This window comes from Perissodus microlepis, chromosome 16 (genome assembly GCF_051167445.1).
Source record: "Perissodus microlepis isolate ML-2025 ecotype Zambia chromosome 16, ASM5116744v1, whole genome shotgun sequence".
NCBI lineage: Eukaryota > Metazoa > Chordata > Actinopteri > Cichliformes > Cichlidae > Perissodus > Perissodus microlepis.
In genome coordinates, this window is record NC_140476.1 from 9588558 (window position 1) to 9612297 (window position 23740).

Genomic DNA, 23740 nt, shown 5'->3' on the forward strand with positions numbered 1-23740 from the left:
TAGTATTCATTTCATTGCACGCCTTAAATCCAAATCTGTTAAATCCAGTGACATCCTTGCTCGTGATATAACTGCAGTTCGATTTGCAGCCTTTTTTGTATTGTATCTCATTTTAGTTGTTAGTTACAAGAGGTGCAGGCTCCCATGATTATCCATCTATAATAAGACATCAATCCATGAAGGACAAATAATTGTGGTTGTGTTCTTTGTGGTCCATAAAGCCTGGTTTACTTTATTCCTGAGTGAACAAGAAAAACTGAACAATACTTTGTTCCTGACTGTTTGCATGCATGCGTGTGTCTGTTTGCACGTGTGTTTGTTTGAATGATAAGTAACAAAAAGGTTGTAAAAAAAACTACTTCAGTCTAGCCTCTACATATTTGTTCAGCTGAGCAAGCGTTTTAGTCACTTTAAATTAATCCATGAAATTTCACTGTTGAACATTAATGGGTTAAATGTCAAACTCTAGCAGTCAGTAGGAGTTGCAAGTCATGGTGGCAAAGCATATACTGATTATCAATAAGAGCAAAGGTCCTTATTTGCTTTGTGTGTGCTTTATGCTCTTTAAATAACAAAAAATTATCTACATAATGAGAGTCTGCCCTTTATTCCAGTTTACCTATAACCTACAAGTGAGAGTGGTGGCACGTAAACCCACAAATACTAGAACAGTTATGTAGAATTTTACCTTTGTGTAAACATCGCTTTGTCTTAAAAAATACATTTCTGTAAGTAACTAACTAATCAGGATTGTACATTCAGCAAAAACAACAATGGCACCCTATCTATCCATCCATCCATCCATTGACAGTCAAAACACTTTAGACATTTTCTCTGCACAACAGCCAACTTAACAGTGGGAACGTTTGACATACACTACAGTGAACAAGGCTTATTGTCCTAAAGTCTGAATAATGATGTCACTGACCTTTCACATGAACTGCATTTCAACTCTTTTGCAATAGGACATGCTGAAACAATTACAAGTTAGCAGCTACTGAAGTGAAGTGTAAAATTACTGTGCAAGAAAAAAGCAACAAAAAACAACTCTCATCATTGGCAGACAAATCTTCAGTTTTTCATAAAATGACATTTTTGTGGCATTATCTGTTATCTATACTGAAACTTAGACAGCAGGCTTTTCATTCCATAGTCCTCTGTGGCTCTTAAGAAAAAAAATATGTTTTAGCCTTCAGACATGGTTAGAAGACAAAATGTAGAAACCTGGCAGTTTCAAGATTACTGACACTTGAAGAGCAGATATTTATACTTGTAAAGGACTCTTGAGGTGTGACTACTCTCCTCACCTTCCTTGAACTTGAATGACTATTAATTACCAGCCCTATTGTAACTGGAACTAGAATATTTTTGTAAACTGTTGGGAAGTCTGCCACTGTGGTCTCACATATTTTCTCTTATCCAAAGACTTTTTGTTTTCTGAAAACCGGGTGAGGAATTGTCACCCTGATACAGAACACCGGCCCTTTGACACTGGGAATGGACTGACAGAGACATTTTCACAAAAGAACCAAAGTTGGAAAGATTCACTTTCTCACTAGTAGCAAAACAATAGGACATTGTCTGTGCCAGATGTATTTTCACTACTGGAAATACTTTTTATGTGAGGATAGAACCTGCATAGAGCATCCAGGATGCAAGACACATGACATCCATTTCCTTGCATGTGTGGATTTACTGAGCAGTAACCTGAGTACTTTTATATAATTGGATATACAATGGCTATACTGAGGAGCCGGCAGGGTAAAGTCTGTTTAATGTGTGAAAGGGTTGTTGTTTTTGAAAATCTAAAAAGGCTAGATGCTATTGCGACAAGAAAGCCTCGGCACGCAACACACTGTCCGTACTCACAGATAAACAATCATAAAACAATAAACAATTGTGACAGTGGAATAAAACATCATACATACGGGACTATGTTATAGTTCCTGACCTTGACCACATTATGCCATGTGGCATTTTAGCAAATAAGACACATGCATAACAAATAACAAACAAACAAACTGAAAAAACAAAAAGGCTGTGCTGATATCATGCTGACTGACAAAATTGTGAAGTTCTGCTGTTCACCTAGATGGCATGGTGCCAAATCATTGAAACACCCTCTAAGTTGAAGTTTTCTGTTGGTTTGCTGCCTCTTTACCAAAGCACCATCCTCTGATTAGGACAAAGACATGTTGTGGAAGAGAGCCAGAGATTAATAATAACTAATGATTAAATGCAGAGTGGTGTACAAACACATAGTGAATGAAACAATGTGAGTGAAGAAGAAACACTCAGCCTAGACCCATTGCAGCATAACTAAGGGAGGATTTAGAGTCACCAGCCCTGACTATGAACTTAAAAAGGAGCGTTTTAAGCCTGGTCTCAAACTTAGAGAGGGAGTCTGTCTCCTGAATCTAAACTGGGAGCAGGTTCCACAGAAGAGGAGCCTGGAAGCTGAAAGCTCTGCCTCCCATTCTACTTTTAAATAGCATGAATCAAATGGAAATGTTCATTTAACAGGTGAATGCTACTAATATAAACAGGTGTCTGTTCAAAATGATTCCCTTACTAACCTCAGAATTTAAAGTATAAGCTTTTGTTGATAACTTTTTAACATCGACTCAAACATATTGACTCTTGTTGATTAGACAGTGTGGTTGCAACATTGCCACTGAGTGAAAGACTTAATTAGTTACAAATTCTTATGAGGGAACTTTTAGAAGTTTTAGAGTCCCGATGGCTGAAATCCAGGTATTATGAAAGGTAGCAGGAAAACCGATATGAGTTTAATGTTCAGGAGAGTGACATTTGATCCACCTCATGGCAGTTAAACCTGCACGTGCGCAGCCAGCACACCATTAAAAGTATTTGTGGACATGTGAAGTAAAGATTGAGGGGGCACTGTTTACACTGTTTTCCTGAAAAAGAGAGGATTGCCTGTATTGAAACATTTCAAAGCAAATGCTGGTGGCTCCTATGTGCAAAGTTTGATATAGGAACAATATTAAATCAGTGCAGTCACTGTTCTTAATTGTTTTCCTTTGGTTTCTCCCTTCAATGAGAGCCAGTAAAAGGATGCGTTGTCATATGAAGAGGTCACTTAACTCTATGATTTAATTATTTGTAATACACCTGACACCAGGTATTGAGTGTACAATTTAGAAGTACATGTTTCATTTTAATGTAAGAATTTTTTTTGACAAAAATCCAGCTCATTTGTATACGGCTAAATAAGATTTAGCCTATAGCACGACTAAAACATGGTGCGAGTGTGTATGCATGCATAAAGTCTGCTTGTGGGATAGAAAAGAAAGTAATATAAGGTGATACAATCACACTGATCTGATACTGCCTTGATGGCTTACTCAGCAACATATTGTGCTGATCTGCTCTTACTGGGTTTCATTCTTTCACCTTCATATTTGGACTTTAACTTCTCAAGCACAAACCTTCTGTTGCCAAAATAATAGTCACGCATTCATGTTTACATAGAAATTTAAATAAATTCAAATATTCGCTAGTTGAAATGAAAAGATACAAACTGATGCTTTTAGTACAAACTAATTTCACCTCTACTCTGCTGCTGCAGCCTTTTCTGTAAAGCGACATTTTTCGCTTTAACCACATGATGGCGCCAAATTCAAAAGAACCGCTACACCAGTACTAGTCACTGTAGAAAATCTGCTTGCACAGCCACGGGGCCCCAGCAGTGAGGAGGACACTCCGCAGCTCTATTTAACAGTTGAAGGATTTTGCTCTGCGGTCTGGTTCCATTTGTGCTTTTACAGAAAATCACTGTTAATCAATACAAAGTTATCATGAGCGATTACCTTTTTATTCTCCAATGAAAGATTTCTACTCTGGTGGGAGTGGTCTCTTCCAGATGAGGGTCAACAAGCGGTTAGATTGATATGAAAATGATCTGCAATGTGTAAGCTGTGGACTTTAAAATCGACCGATCGAAACACACCTAACGCTCCTTTCCACTCCACCGCCATCTTTAAAACATCTTTTAGAAAAAGGTTGTTTCATCCCTCCAGTGGAGTTTTTGGAGATGTGCACATTCAGTGCCAAAGATGTTTTGGCATCATGTGATGGCTCAACGCCTAAGAAACTTTTTGTTGTGCGTTTTCATTTATCACCCCTCTGTACTTGCACAGCGGTTGACCTTTTGTTGCCTGCACTTTGTGGTCAGGATTGCAGCATCAGCTGAGTTTCCAGAAGAATAAGTGTCTCTGGTTGCTGTGCTTTTAGCTGCACGATGCAAACAGGAATGTCCACACATCTTGCGTTTGCAAGATGGGTTTAATACATGCAACGATTTTAAAGGCTTTTCTATACATTCTGCTAAACACGGCTTGCATGCACTCTTATATAACTGGACATGTACGCATTCGAGTCATCACACAAAACTTCCAACGAAAATCACGGCATAACTGTTCTCTGCGATTAAGCATCTAAACGTTAAGGGGTTAAACACGTGCGCGCTATGATGAACAAAACCGGACAACGGTGACATCAAGCTTTTACTTGTCTCTTAGATGGAGAGAGTAAGACTTCTAAGGTACATCTTTAGGTCTGAGTCTCTGAACGGATGCGCGCCGACCTTGGAGTCTCCAGACGCGCAGAAGAGGATTTTGCGCACTGAAATCAAGCAGAGCCTAAAAGCGAAGACAGCGAGCTGACTATTGTCTGTCTGACTGCAGTCCTGGCACTGGGATACGGGCACGCTTGGCTGTGTTTTACTGCGCATACTGACAACTTAAGACCAACATTGCTCCGGATTGAGTAAGGGAAAATATAGTCCACAGTTTATTTCGCTTTGCCTGGATTCTAAACTTAGAGGAGCGTTGTTACAGCTGAACTGCTTAATGTAGGCGCTTCACTACTATAGACGAGCCAAAGAGTCCCAGCTGCTCGGGGGAAAGTACCTCGACATCCTGAGAGACGTTTTGAGAGGATTTTAGGTCTCTTTGCTGAACGTGGACTGAGAGAGGATGATCCCAGCCGCCTTACCGAAATAAGTGAGGTATTGCCTTTACGAAACGGTAAGGAAAAGTTTAGTATATTTCTTGAATAATTCACTGCCCCCATCTTTGATGTCTTTCCAAATTAAAAAGAGACGTTTTAAATGATTTTATGACGTAAATATTTCCACTTTTCTCTCTCTCTCTCCCCCTCTCTCTTTCTTGCAGGTGATCATAGCGATGTTTCAGTGCCATGAGCGTCTTCACCTCTCCAAATCTTCCAGAGAGGATTTAATCCCCGCTCATCTTGAATAAGTCGACAAGTCGTTGAAGATGAGTCCTCTGCAAACATTCTTGTTGTTTTTCCTCCTGCACCAGGTGAGGAGTGAGATGAGTGAATGAAAAGAGGCTAATTATGCAGAAGCATGTCTCCGACTGAGAAAAAGTAGAGATGAAGCATTTTTATTATGCTGTAGGACTCTTACGAGATAATTATTTCTTCACTCTAGGTTATGGTTTAAACTTCTTTTGCTTATATTTGTTTTGTTGGCCTGTCTTTTATGTGGATCCTTATCACGCAGCTGTGCAAGACTTGTCTATCTCCACATTGTGCCAAACTGAATAATTTCCTGGCATGAAATTTTATTTGGCACAGTCATCAGGAGCAAATTCATTTGCCGAGCAGAACTCCTCATTCAGTCTTACAGGGATAAGCTTAATTGTTTTATGTTATCAGGGCTCACACACTATTCAGTGAAATACTTTTCATGTGTTTTCTTTTTTAAATCCATAAAATAGTAAATAATTTAATACCCTTAGAAATGGCATCATTTCTTTCTTTTCTGTAGCCACTGAAAAATATGGTAAAAACAAACACAATGAATAACATAATGCAAACATAATGCATTTAGTAATCCTGGAAAGACTCCAGCTTTGCTTTAATGCGCATCATGTATTCTACAATATGCAGTTAATTACCATAAAAGCATCTGAGTTTATTATTTCTATTTGATATTGTGGCTTTTTGTAAGACCATCAGCTTTCTCAGCTATGGAAATTTTACATTACAAGCAGAGTATTGCAAAAGGTAATAGGTTAGAATTAACAATTAGGTAATATTCTAAATAGAGACAGAATTACCGAGGTAAAAAAAAATCTACTGAAGATATTTTATAAAATATGCTATTAATTTTTGTGCTGGTTTGCAAAGTTTAAATATTCTTTTCTTTCAGTGTTTATATTCAGTATTATGTCCTTGGGTGTGTTGCTTCTCTCAATCACAGCTCATCTGAAAATACAACCTGCCTCTTCATCCCTTCAGGTGCACCTTTGGTGATCACTGGAATCATTAGACGTCTGTGTTGAACCCCTAACCTGTTTTAAGTGTCTTTGCTCTCAAATTGTGGCCAGAGTTCTTTTTTTATTATTACTTTTTCCCCTTTCAAGACAACTGAGAACAATAGAATTGAAAAACCCAGGGATTTTAAAAGCTTGATGATAACGGTGATGTCCCTGTTAATCCAAAGAAAATTATTTAGTATTTATCAGAGAATGATTGTGTTAAGCTTCTAGATGTAATCTTTCTGTAGTCTAGTTCAGGTTTTAATGCAGCAAGCACTCGGAAGAAAGTTCATGAGCTTTTGGGGAGTATAAAGGCCTTTCCTGCCCTTTCCCCACCCCCATCATATCGTGATGTTGTCCCCTATAGATAGTTGAATACAGCGAGGGTATTAGCGTTTTCGTCCTTGCTTTATGGATTCTTGCCATGATCAAACTTGCACCGAAAATGCCATGGGATCGAAGAAGTTCTTCACATCTGTGCCATCCTCAAAGAGGACCTCTTTAAAGATAGCCTTCAACTGTGCAGCTGCAGCAGCAAAGTGCTGTCTGCTTTGGCTGCGGTTGTAATCAGCCCTGTGCCTTCTGGGAGCTGTGCCTCCAGAGAGAGACAGACTGCCTCCCTGGAGAGGCTCTCTTTGTATGCCTCAGTAGCTTCCCTCCCAACAGATTCACCAATGTCTGACTGGGGATGTAGTGGCCGTTATCAATATTACCCTACCTTCTTAGGTTCAAAAAAATCCCAAATATCTGACCCTCAGTAAAGGAATGGAATAAGTGCTGCAATACATCATGAAGTATGAATAAGATTTCTTTTTTGTTAGTGTATGAACCACTGAAAAGATGCACAAGGATAACGCCCATCAGCGCAAGGCCAGATTTTGAACCCGAGAAGCATTCCGTGATAGAGGATTGCACGCAGGACACTTAAACCCCTTGATATGAAATTTTTAAGCTTCTTGTTTTAAGTAAAAATCCAGAGTTTGAAAAAGTGGTCCAAATCCTCAAAGACCCCCAGATAAAATCGCACTTTTCTTCCCATCGCTCGTCACATGCACATTCAATTAAAAAGCGCTTAGAACATGAATCAAGCGGTGAAAATGTAACCCTGGACCCAGCATCTGTGCCATGCCCCAGGGACAAATAAGAGGGTCAAAGCCATCCTGGGAGAATCCATTCTTCCCCCTGACATCTGCTGCAGTTATCCTCTGTGCAATGACAGCAGAACAATGTAGATGAAGATGAAACATATTTGAGAGCCGTGCTCTCTGCCATCTCAGCCCGTCCTGCCCTACGTCTATACCAGAGACTGCACGCAGGGAAAATGGGGTTTTCAACTCTGCTTGGGATTAAGTGTTAGGAGACGTTGACAAAGTCTATTACGCCTTTATGTCTTTTTGCCAGGGTGAGAGCTCCTCTGGTAATATTATGTCACAACACAGCATCTATATGGCCCATGCCAAGAGGATCAGTCGCAGCGTTAGATGTATTGCTGCCTTTTCCGTTACCGAAAACACCACCCAGGGTTGAACTGAGCGCGGAAGACAAGAACGTCTTAAAAGATGGGTGTGACGCACTAGCGAGACGAAGCTTAGCTGGTTACTAGTAAGCTGAATGCGTCTTGTACTCCAGATCACGCCAGGCTTGGAGTTCATCCCTGCAACTTTGATGTGCAGTGATTTAAGGGATTACGAGTCATTTCCCAAAGGATTTAGCGTTAATTTTCTACAGTTAATAATTTATTTAAAAACACGTGTTTACTTATTACTAAATATGCGAATATTTAAAAAAGTCTTTGTTACAAACAATCAGATATAAATTTGATGTGATTCAATTTTAGACACAAATATTGCTGTAAAATTCTGCCAGAGGATTTTGTGTCTCTCTCTTCCCCCCCCCTCCCCTCTCTGCAGTGGTAGAGTGAGACAGTGATGCTCTATTCAAAGGCAGAAAGGGTTCTGGCAAGGACAACAGTTTTATCCCTGTCTTCATAACAAAACACAAATTCTACATAAAATCCATCTCTAAGGGCTCTTTAACCCTTTTCCCCTTCCCCATGCTCAATTAGGTTTGGTTTTATTATTTATTTATTGTATATTTAAAGGCAACTAACACTGGGAAGTGTAATAAAATGTACAGTGGGGGGATTAGGAGCAGCTCTTTAATCTCACGCTTCTGATAATACTGCATGGGCTGATTGATTAGTTTTTCAGGAAGCTTATGTCAGAAAAACCTAATCCGTCTTTGGATTGTGCCAGCCTTGTAAGGTTTTCCGCGCTGCCACTTTATCATGGCGGCGAATTACAGAGCTGCTGGGCTGTGATAAGGTCCTCGTCTCTTTTACAGACCCCACCGCCCAACCCCCTGCACCTCCCTTTCCCTCTGGACAATAAAAAAAAAAAAAGTGTTTATATTCTTCACATCCCTGCTCTGCCTGGTCTTCACATCAACCTCTCCCAGGATTTGCCTTGTAAGAAAGGGAGAAAAAAAAGAGTGGAACTTAAGTCTTCAAAACCCCACCAGAGAAATTGGGTGGAGAGAGAAAAAAAATATGAGAGAACACGTCTGGCAGACCAGTAGAAATTTCTGTGGAAGTGATTAAACATTGGATTGACAGAGTGAAGGGGCCTTGTATGCATGCGCTGCCTTCCAGGAATCATTTTGGAGCTTACATGGAGCTGATCTGTATCTGTGCTCATATTGGGGTCACAATCTTTCTAGCCAGGAGGCCTGACTAGATAATCCCTCATAAACAATACTGTCCGTGGCATTTTCAGTCCTCAACTTGTATGTTGTCTCAGACCTCTGAAGAAAAGCTTGTCGCTTCTCCGAGTGAAATCCCTCAAATGTAGCTCGCAGCCACTACAGGTTCTTCTGACTGTATTGAGCCCCGCAGCCTGCTCCTTTCCCAATCATCAGTCATAATTGTGTTTGTACTGGCAATAAATCCATGATAAAGGTCTTGAAATGAAGAGAAAGAAGCTCCAAATGATTGATAGCTATGACACAATTGCCCTTTGCTTTGACAATAAGCCTAATCACGCCACGGTATGGCCCATTAAAGACTTTAGTCAAACAATTATAAGCGGCACGGCTATTTTCCCGCTAGCTGCTCGTGGAATGTGAACTGTTTAGGATGAAGTGCAGAGCCTCTCTAGTGGTGCAGGAAACATTATGTTTAATATGATGTTGAGTTTCCTGATCTTGGTCCACAGCTATGAATTTTTATGGGCGATGTGCAGCCCGAGGCGGTGTTAGATCTAGAGGCTCTGCTACCTTATAGCATTGTCATTACCTCTCTGCAGTGTCAGAAGCATCCAGCACTCACTGATGCACAGCGCCAGTGTTTTGAAGACTGTTGTCTGTATTGCTTTTTACTGCCGTGCTGCAACAAAACTAAATGTCGCAATCAATTTATGGAGAGAAGAATTTTTGCCTGCATCCAGAGAGGGGATGGAGTATGATGCCACGGTGCCACTTTTTCTTTTAATTAGTCAAATATTTACATTAACACTACGTCTACCAGCTACCACACTGCAATCACACAAAACCGTGACTTAACAGGCGATGTTTCTTCTTTAAATAATTTCAAATTTCCTGAAAACTCTGACATAAGAAGTTGTTAATTACCGTCTGTGTGGTTCTTGGAGAAGGCAATCACATTTCATGTCAAAGCTCTGAGAAATGATTGACCTCTTTAATTAAAACTGTATTGCCTTTCTGTTAAAGGAAAAGTGTGACAGCTATAGAATAAGTACAATAAATCTCCCTTCTGATTATTCTCAGTTTTGCATTTCCTCCTCTGCCTCCAAGCTTTGAGCCCCCTTTTCTTTTTCAGCATGTCATTTTCAGCCATAACAAAGCACTGTCAGTTCCCCTCTGTCTTTGTATATTTCTTGTGAAGTACCTGTCTTCACAGCTACTCAGAGGAAAAAGGAAGCAACGTCTTTCCAACTCTTGTTTCTTCTTCAAAGAGCCCTGTTTCTGTGAAATCAGCCACGGCGCAATCTGCTCGGAGAACAGAAACACTTTGCTCTGTCAAATTTAGCGGACGTGCTTTTGAGCAAATCAAGCAAAAACATTTTGGAATAAAACACTCCTATCATTCACGGCGCGGATTTGAAGAGGAGAAAATGTAAAACTGGGGTTGTCGCATGCTCACAGAAAAGGAGCTCAGAGAGAGAAACATTTAGATTGCGTCTTCCCGAGATGAAAGCAGAAAAAAACCCTAAAAGTAGAACTTTGAAGTATTAATTTAACAACAACACGCCATGCCTCCTTAAGCTGCGCAGTTTTACAAGCACATCTACCATTGTCGTACGAAGTATAAGGTGTTAAAACCAGTCAAGAGAATGGTAATTACACGGAGTCCAATGTGCTTTGTGGTATTATCCTACTCAATCCCTATCAGCTATCAGGCATACGGAGGTGCGTGGCAGGTGTCAGGAGCCAGCACAGGAGTTGGCGCTCTGACCATGTAAGGGGATTATGAAACTGATGATGCGTTGAAAGGTAACGTCTGCCTAAAAGTGAAGTGTTCAGGGCTTTGCAGCTGTCATATGTGGCAGGTGGCGAGATAACACTAGTATCCAGATTACCTGGAGGCTCTCGTCCCAGAGCCTCCCGTCACTCTCTCTCTCTTCTCTCTTGGTGGGATCTTTGTTAACACTTTGGAAACACCTGACATCATCGCTGAATTCAAAGTTTCCACACCGAGCCATGCTCACTAACATCCCATTTTCACCCCCGTGTCTCATGCAGTTAATTAACAAACTGTCAGAATCCATTTTAATTGATACTGAGTATTTTATAGCAAGATGATGATGATTTTCATTGTCTTTTGAACTACAGAGTCAAAGTTTATGTGTTATTATGCTGCTAAAGTCACTGCATGTAAACGTCTATTTCATCCTAAACTTATCATTTGGGTTTCCACATTTTTACAGCTGCAAACCCCTGTAAAAGGTAATTAAATGTCATATTTTAAGTATTTTAAAGCATTTTTTGCTCAATCCAGTTTAAAGTTAATTTGAAGATTAATTTTCAGGATGCAAAACCAATATATGTATATAAAATGGCATTTATGAATTCTAAAATATCATGCAGATTATAGATGAAATTGCCCAGTTTAGTTAATAAATGCCCTCCTGACCAGCATTTGATGTGACCAATGGAACAATAAGAAAACAAAGGCAATTATTTAAAAGTTATTTTTTTAACTTTTTCCTGGCTTGAGTAGAGATATTGAACACCACAGGACCTCTATGAATGCTATTTCATTACTGAGATTAGTTTTGTGGCAGCGTGTTTGGTTGTGATGCCCCCACCCCCACACGCACGCACACACACACACACACATGCACACACACACGGGCTCCTCCCAAAAATGTAAAATTTTAAATAAAGAAGTCTTAAAAACAATTTTACCCAAAGAAAACAAATATATTGGATCTGGTAGGAAGTTAAATGAACTCTTACTGAAACTGACTTACACATGAAATACACTTCATAGCAAGATTACCTTTTTTCCCCCACATGAATGACACGCCCTGCATTATATTGAACAGAAATTTTGTGATTTCTCTTGTCAAATGCATTGACAGATAACAGATAATTCATAGCCTTAAATACGGCTTTACAGTGGCTGCAAGCAAAAGGTCAGACAAGTGAGCAGACATAATGCATCTCTTGGCATGGCAGGCTCTAACAGGACAGGCTCTGCCTCTCATCGCAATCAAAGTATAACAGGTCCGAGCTAACGGTGGTGTAATTTTCAGTAATTTGTTCAGTTTAACAGGAGTCGCTGAAGCATGTTTCCACAACGACACGGCGGGAGAAGCAATTGTGTATTATTTGGACTGCCTGGTACATTGTCTCCTGCAGGGCAATAGGTGGCAATAGTAAATGTCCAAAAGAGTTGAGGCGAGGCGACGTTTCGGTCATTGTCATTTCAGATGCAGAGGAAAAAGAGAGGATTGTGTGATCGAGCCAGACAAGAACAACGCTGACACTATTAACATGACTAATGGCTCACATCGTATGATTTATGCTAGCCAAAGGAGGGTTATATTACGTGCTATAATTTATGCTAATCATAGGTTGCAAGCAGCCCCGAGTGACATCATGAGCTGTCAGATAATGTTTTGCCACAACGTGTGCATGCAAACAGGCACAAATAATAAATTTGGGTTCAATATGCTATAGATGCTATAATAACTCAACAAGGCCAGATTTGTTGCACTGTATTTGTGTGAAAGCAAAATAGGACTTGACTGGAGACAAACTCTACTGCTTTAAATTCGGCATACTTGGAATTTTTTTTGAAGATGAATGTGGGCAGGTGTTGGAGTTGCTCTCTTTTGAGACATATTACCCTTTCTTTTTTTCATCAAAAGAGGTTTAGGGTCAAGGGCAGCTTTAGATCAACAGCATTGCAAGTAGTGGAAATAAGAGTGTCTCTCACTGAGATGAATGCTCGCTGATGCCGGCTCTAAGACATTAACCCTCATCCTCTGCTGTCTTCATAGATAATTTCTGAAAAATGGCTTCAAGTAGTTAATATTCAGTGATGTAACACACAACAGAAGGTCTAAGCAACAGCTGCAATTCTTCCTAACTTCCTAAAAAAGGTGGGCAGAGGGGCGAGCCTGAAAACTAAGTGTAATATTTTTAATAGATGAAAATATGCATCCAACTTTTGGGAAAAGCAATCAGATATATTATGTTTCTTTCTGCTGCTTTTTGCACACAAAGCTCTCAATTTGTAACAATTCTTCTCTTTTCACATGCCTCTCAAATTTTAGGCTTTAGTTACACTCCATTAAATATTGCACGGCTAGAAAAGATCCAACCTAAAACTAACAACTATGTGGCTGGGTGCCTGCGTTTACCTTTTCTCTTTGCTCCAAGCCAACATGGAGAAACGCACCATAACAATCTGCAAAGTCACACACATCGGATTTTTTTCTTGCAATTAAATCAACAAGGTTTCAATACATATTTCATGCGAAGCAAGAAATCCAATATTCATAGTTATTATTATCTCTGTGCTCAAGCACCAAAGTTGGATTTTATTTTACTCATAGATATGCCTCTTCGCCCATCCACCGAATATCCTGATAGCGCCAGCGGACTTGTTACATATTATGATAGCGATGCGATGATCCTCTATGTTTCGGGCAAATCTGTCAACAGTAAGAAGGAGAAGCGATGAGTGTGTAGATACAGAGCTAGCGATACAGCTGGGATTATAGAAATGAAAACATCAGCATCACGTCTTTTTGAGCTTGTCTTCCTGCCCTCTCCTCATCGTCAACACTTGTACAGAATGTGTAGACAGCCACAGACTGGCCTTCTGTAAATACACGGCAGTGGTTAAAGGAGTGTCTTTACAGTCAGTATGAAAATCATATACTACACAGAAATGTAACCACTAAAGAATTGCACTGAATTTCTACTCGGCACCAAGTGTACCAATATATTTTCACCACAAATAATGTGAGCTGTGTACGCTGAAGATGAATTAAAATTGAGATCTATAACATCTTTTGCAGGAATGTCATGACACTAGAGGCTGTAGTCTGTCTCATTTTCACAGAGGTCAGGTGGTAATGGCCTAAAGGATTATACTGGGGGGTAGCAGATATGCTACATGCACACTCACTCACTAACTGTAGCCTCCTGTGATTGGTAAGCTGCCCCCGGTGTGTCGATTTGCTGTTACGATCCACCACAGTGCTGAAGCACCTGCCATGTGATTCCCCGGACGGCCTCTGATTAAAAGTGATGGGTTTGGAGCGTGAGGCTGTCCCAGCGATCTGAGCACCAATCTATTCTTCAGCAGAATGTAGACTCTCTCTGTGGGCTGCTTTAGCGCCTCCAGGGCCTCCTCTCACGGAACCGGCTCTGGGTGTAAATCATTACAAATGATATTCCCTGTAACATCAGGAGGAAGATGGCTAAGGAAGGACTTTGCGCAGGCGATTGCAGTCTGAGAATAGTTTTAATCTGAAAGATGCTACTTGTCATGTTGAATGTTTGAAAGCAAGAGTCTGCAGTCCATCCAGGTCTAATGCTAGCAGCACTGGCTGAGCAGCTCCTAATATGACAGGTGTTTCATCGCAATAGAGCTGGGTAAGTATTACGAAAGGCAGTGGCGAAGGCGGTGCAATTTTTGAGGGGGTGTCCAGATTTTTACTATGTAGAAGCGCATCAAGTTAATGAAGCTTCAGACACAGAAAATTAGCAGAGAAATGAATTTCACCACCAAAGTGAGGTCAATTTGCACAGATAAATCCATGAAGAACAGTCGAGTGCATCATTGGAAGTGCTCGGTTTGCACTGATGAGCAGGTTAATTGCCCATTTTGTTTATTGTGAGAAAGATGCCTGAAACCAATTTTCCCCAGACGCATATCTCAGCCTTATGCACTGGGAAAAAAAATCAGCTATGGAAAACCCAGAAACAGATTAGTTTAGCTTGCCTCTGTATCAACTTCATTTCCTGAGCAAAAATGTGATTTAAAAACCAAAACAGAAACAGAAAAGCAGACTTCAGATCATGAGTTGGCCACATTGTCAGTTGTGAAAGGCTGTGAAAGATTTGGTCACCATCAAAGTACAAAAGCTGTAGACCTGCCCGTGGACCAGAACCCATCACAACCAAACACACTGCCACCAGCTTCTCTCTCCAAATGCATTTTAACGGCATCTCTTTAGATGATCCAGAAGCCAGATGTCACTGGTTTCTTAATAACTTTCTAGAGGCTAGTTCTGGTCACTATGGCAATTACCTTTATGTCAAGCCTCTAAAAGATATGTCTACCCACGGGACAAGCAGGCAGCCAGCTCCATAATGCTCGTTACAGATGAATGTCGAGGCTGATTCATCCTGACTCGCTGTGTGGTTCGCTGCTGCTCAAGCTACTGTCAGGATGTAAGTTTCATGAAAAGCTCTTGATTGTACTGATTGCCACAACATTAGATTGAATTGCCTATTTATGCATGGTTCTGTAAGAAAAGGCCCCCGAGGTGTAGAAATGACAGGTGAAAAATAAAAGCCACAGATGTTCATGTCTGTAATAATAACAATGCACTTTTACACACAGTAAAAACAGGTAGTCCTGCATGCAAAGCAGCGTAAAAGCTGGAGGTTCATAGACTATTCACCCAACTCTGACTTAGGCACAAATGTGTATTTTCCACTCTGTCTTCAACAGCTAGACTAGGGTGTGTACTTTGAGGATGTGGTTGAAGATTAATTTTTGAAAACCTTTTTTCCGTTCATTTATGCAGGAAATTAATGCGCACATATGAAAAATGTGATCGCCACTTGTCAGCCAATATTAACAGTTTAACGTAAGCCTGTGACAAAAATATGAGTCCTTAAAAGTCGGTTATAAAAAAATGTTTAGTCAGGATGTGCAATGTTTTTCAGTTAAAAATGTATTTTTCTGTATTCTTTGGAGATATTTAAGCATTTTCAAAACAAAATAGAATAAAGTAGATAATACTGATAGATCTCTAAGTAGCTGATTCTTTTTTATGTATAAGAATGCATTACTTAAACAGTCTTTTTCTGTTTAAATTTAATTGTGGGTTGTAAACTATATATGGCCCCATAATTTCCTAAAAAAATGCTGTTTTGAATGCAAACATATACAAGCATAAACATTTTTCTCCTGACATTATATATGTATATACATATACATTTTTACCAGTCCAAATGTGTTTTATTTATTTAAATTTAGAATTCTAGTCACTATAACGTTAAAGATGGAGTGTCTATTAAAAAAGAAGGCTTAGCTTAGCTAATGAGAGTGATTAAGGTTCTCTTTCAGAGAGGAATTGTGTGTTTTATGCATGACATTTGATAGTGAACTGGAAATATCAGCTATTAGCACCTTGTGTGAGACCTTACTGTTTTTGCTCATCTTGGTGGATGTACATTAAAATTACCAGGAAACTGTTTGGTGCATAGGCCTTTATGTTTACTGCTGTATCACTAAACATAGTCCTTTATAGGGCAGATAGAACACTGACTGTTGTGGTGTAAAAGCGCGATATCTGTGCCGGGGTGTCTGAGGTTCACGCATGTCTTTGTGTTTTAATGTAGGACATGCAGGAAAAGGAAGAAGCTAAACCACACTAGCAGATATCCGTAATGTTTGCCACGAGTCACTGCGCCTTGTGCTGTTGAAATGAGGTCTGGTGTTTTCAGCTCTATAAGTCTACAGTTATTATCATAATAATGTCTTGTTTCAAGTTGCCCTGAAACGCCTCTAGCACGGCAGCACCGATTAAGAAATCTTAATTAAGCTTTTGTAGATTCTCCTTCATCAGACCTTGCCTTTTTTCCCCCTTTTTTTTGTACAAAACCTCAGAATCCTTTAGTCGGTTTTAAGAGACATCGCTGCTGCCTAAATGAACAAGGTGTGCTCGAGTGTGTGTTGGTGCTATGGTTGTGCAGGGAGGCAGCGAGAGAGAAAGAAACCAAAGCCTATGTGTCAGTGCCAGCTTTCAAGTTCCTAGTGCTTCATCTCTCTTGGGGCATTTAAGTATTAGATATCCCTCTGCTGATCCCCTTGTTGTCACAGCAATTTCCCCAGTTGCTCATCATACTTAAACTCCTCTCTCTTTTCCATTATAATCATCCTATACAAAGCACACCTGAGATTTACGCAGAAAGACAATTTGGTTTCACCTCTGAAGCCGCGCAGCATGACACCCAACATGTTAAAGATATAACAGTTTGAGCTGGTCTGAAGACAAGTGCCATATCTTCCTTGTTCACAGCAGAGGAAAAATGTTCCTATTGAGAGCCTGCAGATTTTATGCTTAGCATCATCTGCTGTTGTGATGTTATAAGAGTCAAATCAAATTAACAGCTGAGCTCACATAAGGTATTACTAAGTGGCTGTATCAGTGGGGAATAACGCCACTGGAATTGGTTGATTAAATGACTTTGGATGTGATGAACTACACATAGGGGCATTATTACAGTGTTGCCTCATTCATCCATGTTTACAGGGAGCAACTGTCTTAATTAAGCATTGTGAGAGGTGATAAATGGGCCGGGCTCACTGTCCGTGGGAGACCCATTGATTTCACATTACATATCCAGATAGGCGAGCCATTACCTTCCGCTTTAGGCATTAAAGTGTTACCGCAGTCTCGGACATAAGCAGCACAGTAAAGCAAAGCTGTAATTATAAGACACAGCAGCACAGCTTAAGGTGAATGTAGCCCTGTTACATTTCAGATGGAAAGGTTTGGGTATACGTGACAAAACAAATTGTGCTAGACAGACCTAGTTTGTTAGCTTTATACACATATGCCTCCGTTCAGCTTACAGCAAAAATATAATTAGTCTGGAAATAGTATGCAGCATCTCTGTGAGAATTCAAGCAGCCGCTGCTCTGTACTTTCAACATCTGCTTCTCTCAGTGATCCCTATAACTGGGCCCGGGGAAAACCCAGCACTACTAATTACTAATAAAACTAGCTAAGCTTATTGCTGTGAATTATTAAAGCTTTATCTGAAGTGGACCAGGAATCGTTCCTAAAGCTAAACGGCTTTGAGGTACAAGGAGGGATCACGGTTCATTGCTGCGTCTGGATTAGCACTTAGCACTATACTTTATATACATATATACTTTATACGTACGTACTTCATGACACTACCGTGGAAGAGTGTTTATAGGTGGATGCGAGCTAAAGTTTAGATTCACCTTTCCCTGAAGTCCATGGGAATATCTGTGCACTCTAAATATCAGAATCCGCTTGAGTTCATCAGTGCATCATGTGTTCAGTTTAATACAAACTTCTTGTTTCCTCCCTTCTGTGGTGCCCCTGCTATCTAGCAGTAGTGTATTACATGCTATTTATTTGCATGTGCATGCACTTTTTAATGTTATATTTATATTAATGATTATTTTCTATTTATTTATTTATTTGGTTGTTGTTAAGTGATGCCCAGTGAATGCTATTTAGCTTCTTGCACAGACCTGTAATAATCTTCAGTATCCTATTACTGAGTTTACAATAGTACGAGATGCTGCTGTTGAATTTTCTGTATTTAATCTTTATTTCATGTCTGTTTGTTTCCCTTTTCTTTATTAATGAACCCATAATGAATCATTTCATAAATATCTATAACAAAGGATTTTAGGATATGCTAGAAGATGAATGTGAAAATTGTCCATACTGCCCCTAGAGTAGTAGTTTTAGCTGGCAACCGATTCCAGGAAGAGCCCCAAACCTTTTGGAGGTGTAAAAATCTGCCAAATGAAACATGTGGAGCTACCTTCTGTGGTGACGCCTTGTGAATATTATTTATTTATATTTACTCTATGGGTAAATGTTTTTACCATCTGCTTTATACCAATGGCAATTCTCAAAAACACAGATTTAAACTTCATACATACCAAACCCAAGAACCTTTTACTGTTAACTTGTGAGGTGGAAGTTGCTCTTCAGAACTGGCAATCGTGCGTAAGGTTTATCTAACATTAACCACATTAGTTATTCATAGGCTCATGTTGTCTATATGCACACTATCATTTTAGCTCTCTGCAGCTCCAGCTTTGCTGCTTTTCTTTTTTTTTTTTTTTCATTATTTGTCTATGTACCTTTCTCTTCCTCTGCTCTGCTACATGTCAGTGAAACAGACAAATGCAAAGCAGAGTAGCAAAGTATAATGAATGTGAATTCATCTATGTAGAATTACCAAATAGAAAGTTTTTAAAGAACACCCATCAATCCATTTTCTTACACCCTTAACCAACTAGGGTAGTAGAGGAAGCCTCTTAGCTGACAGTGAGTGACAGGTAGAACACCTTGGACAGGCTATCAGTCCATCACAAGGCTAAGACCAAAAGACACACAACCATTCTCAGTCAAATTCCCACCTATGGCCAATTTAGAATCACAAATTAACCTAGCACGCATATCTTTTGGAGGAAACCAGAGCACACAGAAAAAAACCTATGCAAGCACAAGGAGAACAGTCAAGTTCCACAAAGAAAGTCCCTGAGCTGAACAGGAGGTTAAAACCCAGAACTTTCTTGCTTTGAGGCTGCCACTTTTAAATGAAAGTCTATAAAAACACTACTGCCATATGAAAAAGAACATATCAGAAAAACTAAGTACACCCCTTGATTCATGAGCATCTTTAGGGACAATAACTTGAAGTAATTGTTTTCTGTGTAACTTTATCAGTCTCTCCCAGCATTGTGGGTCCACTCTTATTTACAGTGTTGCTTCAGTTCATTGAGCTTTGTGAGCATTCATTTATGCAGTTCTCTTAAGAAGTGAACATAAACAATTGCAGATTGTAGATTTGTTGGCATGCTTGGGATCATTGCGCGACCTAGTTGGGCCAACCTTTAGCTGGTGCTGTGGCTGTTTTGATGGCCTTGGGGTGAATTTGGCACTCCTGGGAAGATCGTGGCATTGTGTTACGATACACCTGAATGCTCCAGACCGGCAAACTGCTAAAATGTATTTATAGAGGTGATCACACTTGCTAACGATCAGTTATTATTAGCAGCACTTGGCTGCTATCTACCCTTTTCACATGACTGCACAGAGTTTTGTCAAAACTTTCTTATACATGTCACGTTAACAAGCAATGAATTTGAATGAATGAAATTGCATTTCACAAAGGTTTTCACGTCGGTTAATTGTTTTTTCTATCTACCTCTGTTCTGTTTCCAATCAAGGTCTCGTGCAGGAAAGTGCATGGAGGAGTCACAGAACTCATCGAGTGGAGGGACAGCAATAATGAACAGAAGATATCTCCCACCGGGGCCAGTCCACGGATCCTCAACCCCCTGCGTTTGTTTGCCAGGGGCTCCCCCGAGTTCAAGAGTAACATAAGGGAAATGACATATTTACACAGCATGGAGGACTTTTGGGACTGGTTATCTAACCAGACAGATGTTCAGGGCGCACAGGCCAGAACTAAGCGCAGACCCATCGTCAAGACTGGCAAATTCAAAAAGATGTTTGGTTGGGGAGACTTCCACTCCAACATCAAGACTGTCAAACTCAACTTGCTGATCACAGGAAAGATTGTGGACCATGGGAACGGCACCTTTAGTGTTTACTTCCGCCACAACTCCACAGGTCTGGGGAATGTGTCGGTGAGCCTGGTGCCACCTTCCAAGGTGGTGGAGTTTGAGATCGCCCAGCAGTCCACACTGGAGACCAAAGACACCAAATCTTTCAACTGTCGCATTGAATATGAGAAGACGGATCGCAACAAGAAGACTGCCTTGTGCAGCTTTGATCCATCCAAGGTGTGCTATCAGGAGCAGACGCAGAGCCATGTGTCATGGTTATGCTCAAAACCCTTCAAAGTCATATGCATCTATATAGCCTTTTACAGTGTAGACTATAAACTGGTCCAGAAGGTATGCCCTGACTACAACTACCACAGTGACACACCTTACTCCTCAACAGGGTGACCTAGTAGTTGTTAGTCTGCATCAGCCTTTTGTTTTATCTTCAAATAATGTAAATGTCAAGCTCTAAACTCCTTATCCCAAAATACCTAAATACCTGAGACATGTTGCAGGAAGTGCGACTTATGAAGGGATGCCCACTGGAGGGATTTGGTGAAACTTTTGTATATACTACACAAATACACAAGTTTAACACTTCAGATAGTTAGGTGTACAGGGACTTGGCTTTAGGGGTTGGCTTGGGATTCAAAAGGTAGTTACCAACCCTGGAAGAATCCGCCACATCACAACAGCACATGTTCTCTGTAAACCACGGGTATAATTAGTATGTTGTCCAGATGTTTCCTTCAAGGCTAGACTATAGGCATGGAGCCCTGCTGAGTTGGAAGCGTGTAGCTGGCTTCTGGAAGAGCTGCACTCATGCCAACATTTTCAAACAATTTTCGAACCTTGTTTAAATAGTAATGTGACAAAATATGACGGGACTTTAAATAATGTTAACAATTACAATACCTAAACATTAATAAAGCTATTCAACAGGGCATAAAATGAAAAAAATAAATCCCATTTGGAAGATCACTGCATTAAGAATGATTAGTCAAAATGATTATTGCCTTTGAAGTGGCGCTAACATCCATTTATACCTGTTAACAGAACACAGACAGGACAGTCTCTATTATTTCAAATTATTTTGATCAATGGAATTATTTCATTAAGGAATGAATAATTAATATGGTCTTAAAACTGATCTGTTATCGTTCTTTTGTGGGGACTAAAAGCAAGTGACTTGACTGATTCAAACCAATTCCTAAAGTGCTCATGACAAAATAAGTCCATCCAACTAATCTAATGCATAAGAAACTTGAGAGCATGATCATACATTACTAACAAACTGTATGTAGGCACATATCCTAGCTTAACATGGCTGCAGCCTTGTTTGCGCCTTAAAATGTGTTGGTTTTCTGCTACAATTATCATAAGGCATGTGTATGCTAAACTAGTCTGAGATCCAACATCTGTGTTTGCAGGATGCACTTTGAGGCATCAGCCTGCCTAGTGAGCCCCACAGTGGATTAATGTGTCAGGAGAGGTGGGGAGGGGGAAGCAATAATTGCAGGACAGGTGGATTTAGTGAGTCTGGCAGACAATTATCAGCACTTTGTCATGGTTCTGCCACCAGCCCTGACATTACCTGTCTTTAATAGGCTTTAATTAGCCTGGGAAATTTCATTTACCAAGAGTGGAGAAACAAAAAGGTGGGGGTAAAGGCAAAAGTACAAAATCCATCTGCAATTTTAATGAGAAGAGGGACTAAATTTGAAATATAAGACATTTCCCAATAGTACAGCAGGCTTAAGTTGGCTGACTTTGTGTAAAAGTGGATAACATTCAGTCTTGTAGTACATGGTGTAATGTGTTCGACTCAGAAATCACTCAAAGTTTTTTTAAGCTTTTGTTAAAAACCATTCGCATATTAAACGGCATGAGTTTTGTTATCTGGAGATACCCAGGGTTTTTAGGTTAGGGCATGTGCCACTAAAGACAAAGAATACGTTTCTGTTAGCGTCATTTTATTGGATGTATCTCACGTCTTTCCACTTCAGCTGTAAATGATTCCATCACCTTATACATGAGGTGAGGTGTACGATAAGGAACTTAACTCGGAGTTGATCTATGTTGATGTTTTGGTTCTGCTCCTTTGTGCAAATGCTGTGTGTTAATGTGTAAAACTAAACGTGTTTATTGATTATGGTTTCAAAGTAAATGATGTCAGATTATCCTAATTTTTCCAGAGAACTCTATCAAGTATACTGTACCTTATTTTTTGGTGTTTGTTAAGAAATATCATGTAGATAAATGTCATATTTCAGCTGATGGTTAGATTGCTTTGATTTCATTTTTTGTAACTGCAGATTGTACCCAGTTTGATTTCTGCTTGCTCAAAATTGTTTCAATAGTTTCCCTTGTAAAATAGGAGTAAAAGCTCTTCTGTGTATAGTGTAATTACACTTTTCATTTTGGAATATTTGATTTCAGATTTTGTTAAAATGTAACTGTAAAGATCAATTTAGGTTTTTATGGCATTAAACCTTATTTGAACTTGGCTCAAAGCATGCTGTCACACCGAGTCAGGTCTAGTCTGTTGGTGCTCGTAGTTGTCTCGTTTCATTCCTGAAAGGACTTCTCAACAGGATAAACACACAATTTTAAGAGGTACATTTCAGGGTAGCTTTTTAATGGGCAATAAATCTGTGTCCACAGGCGTGGATGATACCAGAGGTACACCTCAGGGAGCACATCCATTTTGCCGTGGCCATCAGGGACAGGGGTCTTTTCATTCGCTTCCATTACTCTTATCTGATCAGGGTGAGGCACCTACTCCTTATAGGCATCAAGTCACACTACGCTTTCCTGCTGCATGCACCCAAATCCCCTGGAAAACTACAAGAAATGTTAACATACATTTCACTTCTCAGCATCCAACGCTTATTTCCGACAATCAATATAAGAGAAAAAAAAATTCAATTTTGACACTGCAGGCATCTCTCTCTTTCAAGCTTTAAAGTTAGTAGAGGAACGCGAAGGAGGAAGATAAAAGGTTGGAGAGGCGTCCTAAAGCAGAGATGGTATCAGGTCTTTTCCTGGGATCTGTGCTGAGAGGGGCGGATGAGGATCAGCGAGCTGCTGATGAAGACTTCTCTTCCAGCAGAAAAGAGCGGCCTCACATTCATTTTAATTAGGGCTTGTGCCAAGCATTCACACATAAAATAGGGGGGGGAAAAAAGCACGTCTTTTATGTGCTGAACAAAGGTTCAACATTTAACATGGCACTATGCTAATGCAGTTAAAGCACATTTTCTTTTGATTATCACAGTGGTGTTGTTGTCTAATTATTATTTTTTTCAAACGAGAACCCCTCAAAAAAAAAAAAAAAAATAAATAAATAAATAAATAAATCACCCCAGCC

The 23740-nt window shown here is 39.9% G+C and overlaps 1 protein-coding gene across 1 annotated transcript; it reads left to right on the forward strand.

Annotated features, from left to right (window-relative positions):
• The first annotated feature begins 3780 nt into the window (after positions 1 to 3780).
• On the forward strand, positions 3781 to 22894 carry nxph2a (neurexophilin 2a). The gene is made up of 3 exons (XM_084907864.1): positions 3781 to 5051; positions 5199 to 5348; positions 20029 to 22894. The coding sequence occupies exons 2-3, from the start codon at positions 5304 to 5306 to the stop codon at positions 20773 to 20775; spliced, it is 792 nt and encodes a 263-aa protein (XP_084763990.1). The 5' UTR covers positions 3781 to 5051; positions 5199 to 5303; the 3' UTR covers positions 20776 to 22894.
• Positions 22895 to 23740: the final 846 nt, after the last annotated feature.

Bases quoted from the DNA above. Each gene is read 5' to 3' on its own strand.
- nxph2a (XM_084907864.1), top strand. From the start codon at position 5,304: ATGAGTCCTCTGCAAACATTCTTGTTGTTTTTCCTCCTGCACCAG. The intron at 5,349-20,028 runs GTGAGGAGTGAG...TTTCCAATCAAG, and splicing joins TGTTTTTCCTCCTGCACCAG to GTCTCGTGCAGGAAAGTGCA.